The sequence below is a fragment of the Oreochromis aureus genome, linkage group 15, assembly GCF_013358895.1.
Source record: "Oreochromis aureus strain Israel breed Guangdong linkage group 15, ZZ_aureus, whole genome shotgun sequence".
Lineage (NCBI taxonomy): Eukaryota > Metazoa > Chordata > Actinopteri > Cichliformes > Cichlidae > Oreochromis > Oreochromis aureus.
In genome coordinates, this window is record NC_052956.1 from 21,954,973 (window position 1) to 21,969,734 (window position 14,762).

The 14,762-nt window shown below is 36.8% G+C and overlaps 1 protein-coding gene across 2 annotated transcripts; it reads right to left on the reverse strand.

The window, feature by feature from the left end:
* Positions 1-360: 360 nt before the first annotated feature.
* On the reverse strand, positions 361-3,931 carry LOC120433187 (integumentary mucin C.1-like). 2 transcript variants are annotated; one of them, XM_039599055.1, is made up of 8 exons: positions 3,848-3,931; positions 2,434-2,532; positions 2,239-2,337; positions 2,029-2,142; positions 1,791-1,877; positions 1,619-1,680; positions 1,262-1,327; positions 361-1,159 (listed from the first exon to the last, which is right to left on the reverse strand). In XM_039599055.1, exons 1-8 carry the CDS (start codon positions 3,906-3,908, stop codon positions 1,019-1,021), a joined length of 729 nt encoding a protein of 242 aa, XP_039454989.1. In that variant the 5' UTR covers positions 3,909-3,931; the 3' UTR covers positions 361-1,018. The 2 variants fall into 2 exon arrangements, with proteins under 2 accessions (XP_039454989.1, XP_039454990.1); XM_039599056.1 differs by lacking the exon at positions 2,239-2,337.
* Between the last annotated feature and the right edge of the window lie 10,831 nt (positions 3,932-14,762).

Consider the following 14,762-nt stretch of genomic DNA (forward strand, 5'->3'; position numbering starts at 1 on the left):
CTCTTGAAGGGTTTTTCCTCTTCTGTTGGCTTCCTATCTGAAGCACTCTGCTTCGACTGTCTCACTAAGTAGTTCTTTTACTCTCCTCAGCTCAGGTTTTGTTATATTGTGAGTCACGTGTTTATTTATTAGTAAGCTAAAACATCAGTATAGATTAAACTAAGTCATATATGTTATACTTCCTGGTTCTATATGCAGCTAGTTAGGTGTTCATTTGTGCTATAGCAGCTTAATGGAATGTGAAACAGCAGAGATGTTTTGGTGGGATTTTTACATTATATTTTATTTTCTACAAAAACATCTGAATTAGTAGATGCTAAACTTACAAGAAAGCAAATTTAAAATACAGTTGGAGTAATAATTGATATTATATCATAGACACAATTAGATCAGTTAATCCAATTGGACATAAACAAGTAAGTTTTTGTTACATTTCCAAAACAAGGTAACATTATTAAAAAGGCAAAGAGATATAAAATATTGACTTTGCCTACAGTACATGAGCACACAGTATAAAACGTTAACCTCAACCTCTAGAGGGAGTGTCAGTGGTTTCTTTGTTTCACTACCTCGAAAGCTGATACTGTTTGTATTGATGATTGTACATTAAGAAGACATTTTTTCACAATTGTTTACCAAAGAGATCACTATCATTGACATAGGATAGATATTAACAGCTGAATACAAAGCATTTTAATTTTAAACATTTACCTTTCCTGTTATAACTTAACTCTATGGAAGAGGACCCCCTGGGGAAAAAACAAGTGGGGACATTTTTTTCTCAGAAATTTTAAAAAAGACACCCCCACTTTTTCCAGTGTCCCAAATCCTCTCCTGTACAACTCAACTTAAATAAAAGGTGGGAAACTTTAGCCAGTGTGTCAATCGCGTGTGTCATCTTATCAAATGCAGGTCATTTTTTTCTTTCTTTTTTTTTTAGTTAAAGAAAAATTTAAAAATGTTTTTTACATATTTATCATATAATGCAAACAATCAATACGAAAAAAGAATGTAACCTTCAGGCTGGAACTTGTTTCTTTTGTTTGTTGACGGTGGAATAGAGGTCGCTGGGATCAGTGGAAACGCCATCAGAAGAGAAAGGAAATTTCAGAGTGCTGTAAGTCACAGTGTCATCTTGATCATCATTATGATTACAGACCTGGAATGAAATATGATGGAGCACAATTAGCTTTTTTCTGACCTGTGACAGAAGTTTAAAATTCACAATCTTAATGTTAATATATTCTTTTGAAAACCTTACCTTGGCTTTACACTTGGACCTCCTGATAAAACTGACAGAGACATAGGAGACATCTTCATCACCAGCCTGAATAGTGAAGACAACATATAGACTGCTCACTAATGCATATGCGGAGTCAGTTTGACAGGTATTAGTCCTTTTGGGGTTTTTCTTGTCCTATTTGTCTTTTGTCCATTCTTATAAAGGATAAAAATACATTTCAAAGAATAAATGCAATAGCTGTGAGAATAATGTCTGTTCACTTTGTTCTGCTGGACTAAGTCATATCAGGGTTTACACTCAGTCTCTCAAATGAGTGCAAGCGGTTGTCATTTTTGGGACTTCAAATAATGGAGTTTTCTAAAAGTAGCTACATACATTTTTTTGGCAGCTGCGTTCACCCGCCACCTTAGTCGCTTCTTCCACCTGTGTTTTGCTTCCTAAAAAAAGATGAAAATAAAAGATAAAAGGAAACAAACTTGAGTTTAGAATTTCAAATCCAAGGTTCTCAATTATACTTTAAACCATAGCTGTAATTTTTTCCCCTCACCATTTGATTTTTTCCAGGTGGTGATGACTATAGCAAGTATTAGTACCACAATTCCCACAAGAACAATGATAAAACATTTCCAAAGTTCTGGAAAGAAAAATTAAAACAACAATCACTGGTAATGTTGAGCTTTGGATGTTGTGAGCAATAAAAAGCTTTTTGATGGAGCCACAGCTCGAGTCTACAGTCTACAATTTAGACCTTAGGCTTAAAAAGGCGTGGGCAATCCATTCTGTACCTGTATATTTTTTTCCAGTTGTTCCAGCTGTTGTTGTAGGTTCGCTTGATGGTGATATAGTAGTTGTATTTGTTGTTGTTGATGTTGTGGGTTTTGGTGTTGTTGTGTTGTCACCTTAAATAACAAGAAATGTATTTAAAAAAATAAATACCTTTTAGTTCAGCTTTTATTCTTGCCCAAATGTTGACTGTAACAACAGATAGTTGCTACCTGATGAAATCCTTTCTGTTCCATTTGCTGATGTAGGTTCAATAGTAGTTGTATTTGTTGTTGTTGATGTTGTGGGTTTTGGTGTTGTTGTGTTGTTACCTTAAATAACAAGAAATGTATTTAAAAAAATAAATACCTTTTAGTTCAGCTTTTATTCTTGTCCAAATATTGACTGTAACAACAGACAGTCGCTACCTGATGAAGTCCTTTCTGTTCCATTTGCTGATGTAGGTTCAATAGTAGTTGTATTTTCTGATTGTGTTGTTACCGGTTGTGTTTCTGTTATATTGTTGCCTGAAATAATTTTAAAAATGCAGAAAATTAAAGAAATACATGCAACAAACTTTCCAACATAAAATATTACCGTGGCAGAGGTTTGTTCCCCAGCTCAGCTGCAGGTGAAGAGTGAGGCAGTGAGCTCAAGGGACCAGTGCCAAGAGGCTGGAGGGACAGGTAGCGCTAATTTAACTAATGAGGTTTCTCCCTTTATATATAGTGAAGCCGGAGACCTGAGAGAGGAGACAACTGACTGGGAAGTTGTTGAACTGTGTACAGAAACGTCCAGCATATGTGTGTGGTGCCTTTTAAACACTCCCCATATATACAAATATACCAGTGTGTTGGGTCTATCATTACAATTACATATTAATGTTGCAGCTACAGTAGCCAAAAGTTAGTACAATATTTAACTTGCAAAGTTTTACTTTATATTTTTAAGATGGGAAAAAAACTTTTTTTAATAACCAAAAATTCATATTGTAACTCAAATACGTTGAGTAATTATATACATCAGTTTGAGGTAGTTCATCATAATTTCTCTGTTACTTCAGCTCTAACGTGTAAACACTGTGTGGCGATAAGTATAAGGACATTGAAAAGATGGTGCAGAAAGCTGCAACCTGTAAGACGGAAAACCCACACAAATGTGGAAGAGTGGATTTGTACAAAATGAAACAGATGGGAGTGGATAGATGCAAGGCTATCAGTGGTTACAGACTCATTCAATAAAGTATTTATGTTGCATCACAAGACAGCTGATCAGTTTGTTTCACTAACTCATCTCAACAAGGCTTTTTGCAGAGAGTATAGCATCTGTGGCAGTTTGTCTAGAAAGAACAACTGTTATCTCTACTTTTTGATTTTTTTCTCAAAATATCAAAAATCGATTATCAACTTAAATCTGGAAATTCCGAATTTATTTTCAAAATGATCAGGGCGATCGTGGCTCAAGAGTTGGCAGTTTGTCTTATAATCGGAAGGTTGCCGGTTCGAGCCCCGACAGTCTCGGTTGTTGTGTCCTTGGGCAAGACACTTCACCTGTTGCCTACTGGCGGTGGTGCCGGTGTCCGGCAATCTCCTCTCTGTCAGTGTGCCCCAGGGCAGCTGTGGCTACAATGTAGCTTGCCATCACCAATGGGTGAATGACTGAATGTAGTGTAAAGCGCTTTGGGGTCCTTAGGGACTAAGTAAAGCGCTATACAAATACAGGCCATTTACCAATAATATTTTTTTCCTTAATGTGGGCATAATACTCCTTCATTGGTGAAGTCATATTACTTAATGAAATCACATGTTAATGCAATATTTGTATTTTAATATGTGTCCTTACCTCTACACTGAAGTATTAGTAGAGAGAATAAAAACACTTCAATCCATCTGAATGGGACCATGCTGCTTCTTCTGTACTCATACACACTAATGACACTGTATCTAAAGGTTTGACTTGTTAAAGATAAATACTTGTGCTGTGTGGGGTTTGTGAGGTGTCACTTCCTGCCAGTGACTTCACTCTCCTCTGGCACATCTGGCCAACAATAGATTATAGGAAGTCAAATGTGTGAAGATTGTCAGCTGAGATAAGTATAATGCAGCTCTCTTCTATTTCTCTTTAGTTTGTGTTTAAAAAAAACAAAAAAACAAAAACACAACCAGGTTTCAGTGTGATGTTTGAGAATGCACAAACTAAAGAGGCAATTTATTCTGCCTCCTGAATTTGACTCCTAATATCATCGATGCAAAACAATGATGCCGTCAGAACAAGCCTCAGTATCTGATGTCATTTTCTCTGCGTACCAAAATAGCTGTTTTGTTGAGAATGTGGCTACAAGAGCAGCTGAAGTTTGCAGGTTTATTGAGATAAACATCATGATAAAATGACAATTTTTTCCATCATTATATGTCTGTTTATTTTATTGTGAAAGTAGACTTTTGCAAAATTATTTCTGCAAGACAAAATAAAAATCAATAAGCAAATAAGGTCAAATGCAAGTCAAATACCAGGAGACAGATCTGGGGTTTCAGAAGTTCAGGGCATTTGAAGGGTTTTACGTTGCAATATAAAGCACTTTGGGGCGACTGTTGTTGTGATTTGGTGCCATATAAATAAAACTGAATTGCACTGAATTAACCTGGAGGGGGGCAGGCAGAGCAGAAGAACACTTCAGGGGGCCAACTTGAATGCGGGGAAAGTTAGGGATTTTGTTCAGGGGATCAAAGCTTGAGCAGGAAAAATGTCTTTACAGTAAAGACAGTTTAATAAAATAAAAAAGTTCTCTACACACCCTCCCTTACCAGAGGCGTGGCAGCTTTAAGGGGTCTTTACCTCTGAGATAAATTAGTCACTATGAGGTGTCACTTCCTGATAGTGACTTCAGTCTCTTCTTTTAGGCTACGTCTACACTAGCCCGGATAAATCTGAAAACGCTCCACGTCCACACTATCTTTTTCAGTCGTTTTCACAGAGTTGTGCGTCCACATTGAAACGGATGAAAACGCTTACGTTCCAGTAATGCGCATGCGCGAAACGCAAGAAGATTCGACCTGCCTCATTTCTGTCTGCCGTTTATTTACTTTCCGGCTCTTTGAAACGTCGCATTAAAATGTTGAGGAAAAGCACAGAGTTTTTTCAATGGACTAACAATGAGGTGGAGTTGTTGCTGCGAGTAACACAAAAGTACAAAGTTGCAAAAGCGAGTGAGAATTAAAGAATTTGAAGAAAAGCTATCTGGAGCATGTACAGACTGATATTAATCTTTAATAGGGCTGTCAAAATTGAGAGCAAACAAAACAACTGCTGTATAATGCCTTCCGCTATCTTAGTTTAATTGGTCACATGACTGCATCACATGACTAAAATGTGTCATCGTTTTCAAAAAGGCTCCGGGTAGAGGTAGAGGGCAGAATTTGTCTGTTTCCTACCCTACCTACTGAGTTACAGGGCTGTTGCTCTTCCTCTTTGCCAGAAGATGCTAAGGTCCCTCGGCCATCCACGGAGAGCTTAAACAAAGTGATTCTACCATAAACATTTTGCTACTTTGCTACATTATTTTTTCAAGCCCCCCCCAAGCACCACAGCTGTAACCTGATATCACACAGAAGCTGTCAACTGAGCCCTGTAGAGTGGTCTTTTATAATGAAACAGTATGAAGTATGAAGCTGCTCTTCATACTTTTGTCCACCAGATGTCACCAAAGAGAACTGTGTTGAAAACCTTTGAGTAATGACCCTTTTTTTTTTTTTTTTTTTTTTTACAACTTCAGCGCTTCAGAAAGTTTCACTCAGCGATCACTACCACCTCTTTGTCTCCTGATCTGTTTCTCTGACTTGTCCTCTCTCAGGTTTGTTTTCACTCACAGTTTGATTAAAAAGTTTTATTGGCTGAATAAATGATTTCTCTGTGTACATACATCGATTAGAATAACTATTGAATAAATGATCATTTAAAGTTATCTTTCTTATTAGATGAAGCGAAGTGCACATAGAAAATGATTTGTTTTCTGAAAATGAGATGAAATAAATAAATAATAAAATAATTAATTTCATTTCTGAGGTGAGTTGATGTTGAAGTTGTTGATCAGTGGAGTCTGACAGAAGCAGAAGCGTCTCCAGTGTTTTCATAGTCCACTGTACCTTCATCTTCATCATTATGCCCCTGTGGGGGAAAAAAACAACATAGATTCTCTCTTTAAAATGCTACTATTGATGAGTTATCTGATGGTTTATCTTATTATTATTAATTATTGTGGCGGGGCTTGGGGCGTGGGGCATGGGGCGTGGCCGATGGCACGGCTGCGGGGGAGGTTGGCGCAACCTGAGCTGAATCATCGCGTCACTCCTCCCCCGCATTAAAAATGGACTAGGGCCTGTTGGGTGGTGTGGTTGTTGTGTATTTGTGTGGTTGGCAGCTAGGGCTGCAGCCGTGAAAGTGTGTGAGAGCAACATTTCAGTAGCTAAAGGAACTTGTTTCAAGACAGTGGATCTTGAAACTAGAGAAAAACTAGGGATTTTTCACATGTTCCACTGGCAGATTTTTTTCACTTAATACAAGATATTTTAGCTTGAATTGAGTGAAAAAATCTGCCAGTGGAACAAGTAAAAAATCTCTAGTTTTTCTCTAGTTTCAAGATTCACTGTCTTGAAACAAGTTCCATTAGCTTACTGAAATGTTGCCATGTAGCTGATTGTGTCCTATTTTAAATGTAATGAGAATTTTGACTAGAAATAAGACAAATATACTTGGTAAGATTTTCAGTTTTTGCAGTGTAAATAAATAAAATGTCACTGAATGCTGAAACGTGGTCGTGTTGTGCTTCACCCTCCTGCCTCAAAACGTGCTGATTAGCTGGCTCCCATCTTTACTCCCATCTTCAGTAGATCCCTGGAGCTATGTGAAGTTCCCTCGTGCTTCAAACGCTCCACGAAGAAACCCACCATTATAGAACTGAATGATTATAGACCTTTCGCCTTGATGTCTGTGGTCATGAAATCCTTTGAACGCCTGGTGTTAGCTCATCTGAAGGACATTACAGGAGACCGGCTGGATCTACTGCAATTTGCCTATCAGGAAAACAGGTTGGAGGATGATGCAGTGAACACGGGACTGCATTACATCCTGCAACATCTCGACCGCCTGGGAACTTATGCCAGGATCCTGTTTGTGAACTTCACTTCAGCTTTTGATACTATTGTGCCTGAACTTTTCTTCTCCAAACTCTCCCAGCTTAGTGTGTCACCAGTTATCTGTCAGTGGATCACCAGCTTCCTGACAGATAGAAAGCAGCAAATGAGGCTGGGGGAGATCACCTCTGAAACACAGTCTCCCAGTATTTATGTGTCCTCTCACCACTATTGGTCTCCCTCTACACCAATGACTGGCCTTTTTTTTTTTTCATTTTTGACCTGGTGCCCTCTGGCAGATGGTATAGAAGCCTGCAGACCAGGACCACCCGACACAGGAACAGTTTCTTTCCCCTCGCCAGCTCCCTCCTAAATAGTTGAACTGTCACATTGCTTCACACTGACAGACTGCAACTTAACATTCTGTATATCCTGTGGTATTCATTTTTGTAATCCTGTATTTTTTGTATATAAGGATTTATTTAGATTGTTTTTTATATTGTTGGTTTATGTATATTATTTTTGTCGCTCATATATTGTTGTGTTTTGCAACGTTGTGCTTGAGAGACACCATCGACCGAAACCAAATTCCTTGTATGTGTTTGCGCACATACAAAAAATTTGATTTTCAATAAAGGTTGTAAGAGTTTCTGCAATTTTATCTGCTGCTTATTTTATCTTCTATCTTTTGTACATCCTCAGTTAAAGAAAAGAATAAATATCGCTAACATGTTGTTTGCTCTGTGAAGTTATAACAAAATATTTAGTGTTGAGACTCACAGTGTTTCCTTTCATCTGTTTTTTTCCTGAAATGACAAAAATCACAAAAGAGAGCTGAAATAATTAAAACTCCACGTTTATCAAAGCTTTAACTGTATGAACGTTTCATCTTTGAAGTTCTCACCTTTAGTTTTTGTCCACATGTTGACTGTAACAGCAGATATTAGGAGTGCTGCTAAACCCACAGACACGATGATGCATCTGAACAGAAAACCTAAAAACAATGAAACCATTTAGACTTCAGCTTTTTGTTCTGTGAAAAGAATAAATGTGGTGAAAACATTCAGTTTTGGTATTTTTGTTATTAGATTAAAATATTAAGCCTGCTGTCAATAATGATGATCAAATACATAAATATGTTAAATATGTTTAAAAAGCACTGAAAAATAAAAACTGAAATAAGCTTTTACATTTAGTTTTTAAAAACATTTATTTATTTAATTTGCTTTCATTTAAATTAGACTGTCTGTCGTGAAACAAAAATATAAAGATGTTGAAAAAGTGATGTTGATCAAAGTTCACGGAATCAGAGTGATAGTCTGTTTCTGTAGGGAAAAATCTGTCTTCTCTGACTCAGTGGTTTCTGGCTGTAACTTTGTGAGATCACTTGCAAAGAGAGTGCTGCACCAAAAACCTCCTGGTGATTTCACTAACACGTTGCAGCGGTCACTCACTATTTGCATGAAAGAAAAAAACAGAAGCAAGCATTTGCAGACATGTCTACATCTTACATTGTGTTAACCTGCTAGTGACCCAAGCAATCACAAGGGGGTTTTCAGCACAGCACCATAAACTTCTTTGAAACCAGTTACACCTTGAAGTTGTGAACACACATTTTTCCGTAGTGACCACTTCCTGTCAGCGCTCACAGTCTGTAGGTCTGTGTGAAAGAGGTCTAACTAAAGCCCAGAGTCCACCTGACATTCAGACTTTAAGTTTTATAATCACAACTATCACTGAATTTCTTCACCCAAGTGTCAGTCTGACATTCAGACATTTTATGCTGATTTTGTCTTTGTGACATCTTCACCTAAAGAAATGAAATTACAAAATAAAATAAAAAAATGATGTTAATCAAAAATAAACACCAAACTATCTTTACAAAAATAAATTAGGTGGAGTGGTGCAATATCTAACAATAAACCGGTGAACTCATCACTGTGAGGGGATTTGAAATATTCTTGACTGTTTAATTACCCGAGGACTTGAACTTGAGTGTAAGAAGGGTTTCAATTATAAAGGTTATTTCAGATGTTACTACCGGAGAGTTTTGCAAATTCTTGAGGAGATTTTGTTGTTGTTGAGGTGAATTCTGCTGTCGTTGATTCTGACTTTTCTTCAACTAAAAAATTAAATAAGACAAAGTAAAAAAAGAATGATGCCAAGAAAAAAACCTTGCAAACTATGTTTACAATAGATAATGTAGAGTGCTGCGATATTTAATAATTGTTGAGGTTTAAATTTATAATCTTAAATTCTTATATGCTGATTATATTGCTTTAGTCAGTTAAATCAGTCTGCTCATCACTGTGAAGTGATTTGAACATAATCTCACCTGTTTTCTCACCTGAGGACTTGAGTTTGAAGGGAAACAGTTGTTCTTCATTAGTGTAATAATCTGTCACTTTACACTTCAATGAATTATAAAACTGTGACTTCTGATCACGGTGAGATCTTTTAAATGTCACAGTCACAGAGCAGGAACCTGGTTTAATCTCCACGTCTGATATTTTCTTTTCACCCTCATGCAGCCACTCCACTGTGTGTCTACAGTGTCCATGTGTCAGCACAGAGCAGTTCACAATGACTTTATCATTGTTCTCATGTTCAGTCACTGGTGAAGATGGAGATATGGAAAGAGAAAAACAACAGGGCATCATCACTGTAATAAATACTGTTGGAATATTTCAGTTTGTTCCAAGTTTGAACTAAAAACATGATGTAAATACTCACTGTTAATAACAGACAGAACAATGATAAAGTCTGGACCTTCTTGTTGTCCTCCTCTTGTTTTGTACTGTCTGCAGGTGTAACGACCAACATCTTCAGCTTTGACCTTCTTTATAAGCAGAGAACAGTTCGCTGTAACACTCAGTCTGGTGTATTCAGCTTTAACATTTTCATTAATCTGTCCTTGAGCAACCAGCTCTACTGATGCTGTGTTTCTCCAATCCCTAAATTCCAGGTAGTATAGTCACAGTTATGTTGATCATCTATCACATTTTTACAAGACAAAGTGATGTCATGTCCAGCTCTGGCAGCTCTGAAGGAGGACAAAGTCTGTGGTGTTGTTTCTGCTGAGGACAGAAGAGTGAAATGTGACAAACTATAACATGAACACTGCAGTTAGATTAACAGTTAGTTTAAGGATTATTTTAGATCATTTATTTCTCATCTTTTGTTTGCAAGAGTCCAGAAAACTCAAAGTAACAAAGAAAACACGCCTTTCTCAGTTAAAGGAAGAACATACTATTGTGTGTGTGTTCTGTGTTTCCTTACCTGTAATCTGAAGCATCAGCAGCAGGAATGAAGACATTTGAATCCACATGACTGCAGCCATCGTACTTCTCTGTCTGTCAGTCTCTACTCTCTGCTCTCACATTCACAAATGAAACAGTCTCAGAGATGAACACAGCTTCAACTTCCTGCTCACTTCCTCATCAGTGGTTTACTCTCCATCACTTGTTCTAAATTAATTTAGTCTTCAACTTTGAAATGAACCTTAACCCCCTTCTCTATGTATTTATAAACTGAAAATGTGAGGTTTTTTTTAACATTGATAGACATTGATTTTTATGTTTTGTAATTTTTATAAAGTCTACTGTCTCCCTGCAAGCTTTACAGGGAGGACAACAGCAGACAAATCCTTGGTCTCGAAAAATAGAGGAAGTTAAATATGTGATGAGCACTGAGTGAAGTGTTTGCATTCATGCGGCTTTTCTTTATATATGGTTTACTCAAAGAAAGCAATGTTCATGTTTGTGAGCAGATAAAATAGGTGAAGAGTCTTTATGAACAAGAATTTGTGTTGAAACATGTTGATACTGCAGCAAACACCACTGCTAGCAGCTGGATAAGGACACAGAGAAGATGTGTTAGTAGTCTGAGGCCTGTTGTCCATCATTGTACCTATGAAGTCATTTTTTTCTGAGAAGTGAAGGGGAAGTATTTCTGTGAGAATGTGGGTACAGCAGCAGCAAAGCTCTGGAGGTGTGAGCCTCTAATGTTGACCACATAAACATCAGAAACACAAATGGTTCACACACTGATGGACTAACAGAGCTGTCTTTAAGTCCTCACATTTGATTTTTTCTGATCAGTCAATTAAAAAATACACATTATATGACACACAGAAGTAAACCTCTAAAAGGTTTTTTGAGTTGGCTAAAATCAAAGATGCTTACTGCTCCAACTTACTTTATGTTACCCACTGATATTTTTTGTAGGTCAAAAAGCTCATAAAATCCAACTGCAAAGAAACCGAATTAGCCACCTGTGAGTGAAAACTGTTTAACCAGTGAAACAATGATTATATTAAAAATCAAAATGAAATCTGTAAAACATTTCACTAAGAAAACTGAAGGAGCTTCTGACTGAGAAACCAAATGATTTTAAATGTGACCTACAAAATTAACGTTTTCTGGATATTTATAATCATCAGTTTGTTATAATCACATTAGATGTCACAGCCACTTTGTTTTATACAAAATGCAATCTTATAAACAGTTTTTAGCCTTCAAGCCTACAAATATGGGGATATGATCTTTGGTCTACATCGTCGAGCCCCTGAACAGTAATTAAAATACAATTTGATGCAGTTCCCAAAGCAGCTTGCAAAGCATAAACAAAAATATTCACAAAACTTAAAAACTGCCAGACTTTATAAGAAGTGAAAATGAGACGTTGGTTGACGTATGTGTTGATGTGTTTTCATACCTATAAGCAGGACATGAGTAATTATCAAAAACATAAGAGACAAGGTGAAAAACTATTCATACATTATATGAAAGTTAATGAATTACCAAATAGCACCACCTGGAGCTTTTTCAAGAGTACGGAGTACAGAGACAGGAGTGACATGAGACACGACTGCCTGGGGAACAATATAAGATACATGAAGACTGAACTAAACCCAAACTAAACACGAGGGTACAAGAACAAAACCTAAGAAATAGAATTCATAAACCACGAAGAACTAGTGAGCTAGAAAAACAAACAAAAACCAAAAGACTAGCAGTCAAAACCATGAAGAAATCAAAGATCAGTAATAATACAGAAGTCAAAACACGGGGTCACCGACCCAGGACCGTGACACTGGGCAAACTGTCTAAAATTTAAATTAAAATTTAAGAAGTTTAGTTAAGTTCTTGCATTAATGCAGCTCTTTTGTAGAAAGGCTTTGTGAGCACACATGAAAACAGATCAAAGGTCAGTCTCCTTATCAACAAGAATTTATCTTTTTCACTATTAAACACTGCAATACTGCAGCAGTTGCCACAGCTAGCAGCTAGATGAGAGCACAGATAAGATGTGTTAGTGGTCTGTGGGCTGATGCTTCCTCACTGCAGTTTTGAAGTTTAATTTTATCTTTTTCTGAGAAGTGAAGGGGAAGTGTTTTGGTGAGAATGTGGGTACAACAGCAGCAGAGCTCTGGAGGTTTGAGCCTCTCATGATAACCACATAAACTTCAGAAACACAAATGGTTAACAAACCCGATAGTCTACAAGAATTGTCTCTAGGTCTTGTCACGTAGAGCAGTTTCACCCCAGTTCTTTTTATTCCTCAGGCCTCCAGAGACAACCTGGAACTCAGTAGTTACCTCACACATCCTTTATTCATCTTCACTCACTTATGCATCTTCTAGAAGGGAGATGTACATGATCCGGCAATTCCTCTGCAAAATCTCAACCCTTGTCTGTTACACACAGTTTTATAGAAACGACCCCCATTGTAAACCTAAAACACTGTGTTTGTGTATGTATGTGTGAACACGTGAGTGCCTGCGTGCGTGTGTGTGTGTCTCTATGTACGTGACTTCCTGCCAGTCATAAAGAGGGCCATCTCCCCTCACCCAAGCCACACCAAACTCCTCTACAAAACATAGTTATCAGGTTACAAACACTGAGACCCCACCCAGGTATCCCTTGGGGAATTTCCACTAAGCTATGGCTTCTCTTTGTTTTACTTTCACAGCCCAAGGTGGGGGAAGGTCTCCTAAAAGTCTGCTCCTAACTTTATGACACGTTTAGGCCTTTATTACATCCAGGGCAGTGTCAGTGTCTCTACAGTACTCTACATTCTATCTAACCCATTTCTAAATCCTAAAGTGAGCTACAAATACCTTCAGTCCTCATCATTTTTCTGGAGTTTGCTAAATTGCTAAGACTGAATAAATGTTCACCTCAGTTCAAAATGCAGATTAGCAGCATTTTTTTAAAGTTGTTCCCAAAGCAAAACATCTGTGTTTAACCAATGTCCACTATTGAATTAAGTAAATCCAACATGTTCTTTTTTCAGTGAACACTTCAATATGTGCAACTGTAACAAAATGACACAGGCTCTAAAGTGGTTTCTTCTTAAAGTGAACAAAGAATCTGGATTCCTTATTCACCTTTTCTCACATTTATTCACAGTGGAAAAATGTTATTAAAAATGTTAGTAGTATTGTTTTCTGTTTTCAAATTTCTTTCTGCACTGTTCAGGACAGATGCATTTGAGACTGTGCCTTAGTGATGATGTCATGTACTGTGATAGGATGCTATCAACTAAACTTTCATGAACAACAGCAAACAGAAGAGATAACAAAAACATAACTACGTTCACCTCTGGCAGAAACAGTTTAAGTCAAAACCAAATATGTAACCAAGGTGACATGTCTGAGTTTGAAAAAGAACATTTCTAGAAGAATTTGACCTTTTAATTTGACTGTCAGGTCAAATTTTAAGTCACTTTGACTGTCAAACAGTATTTTTTGCCTGTTTTATTTAGTCTTTTTAAATCTTTTTATGACTTGTAATTTTATGTGCAGCACTTTGTGATTCTGTCTTGAAAGGTGCTATATAAATAAAAATTTATTATTATTTATTATTATTATTAAACAGTATTTAGTTGTTCTTGTTACAAAAACGGTTGGCCTTCAGAAAGCTTTCTGTCTTTATCTTCACTAAGCAGGTTTAACCTGTGGTCACATGATGTTTTACATTTGATTTGTGCATTTGTTACTTTCTATTTCACTGAACAGGTTTTAAAGAATATGATAAATTTGAAATCATGAGGCAAATTTATTGAACAAAAAATAATATTTATTTAAGCGTCAGATTTTATGTTTCCCACCGCTTGAGATGGACTCAGCTCTATCAGTGACTTTACAAAACACTTGTTTTAATATTTTAAATTTGCTTATTATACATGTAGCCCTCGTGGTTTTCATAGTGAATTTATAAAAATAAAAGAAGAAGAAGAAATAGAGCTATATGTGTTCGCTTAAGAGAACAATTAATGTTATTAGTTCAAAACAAAACACATGTAAGACATGAAAGTAACACATGACTTTTCACATTCACTCTCTCATCTAAAAAGTAAAACAGCATCTAACATATCTCCTTTCATGAGCAACATCCTACTTCTTTACATAATTGATGGTGGAATAGAGGTGGTTGGGATCATCTCCAGCTGAAGAGGAGAAAGCTTTCACAATGCTGTAGGTCACAGTGTCACCTTCATCATGACCACGGGACTATAGGAAAACATTACAAAACTTTATTAAAGACATAAACTGACAGGATCTTACTGCTAACACCAACAAATATTAAAAATCTTACCCGGGTTTTATTCTCGGTCCTCTTGGG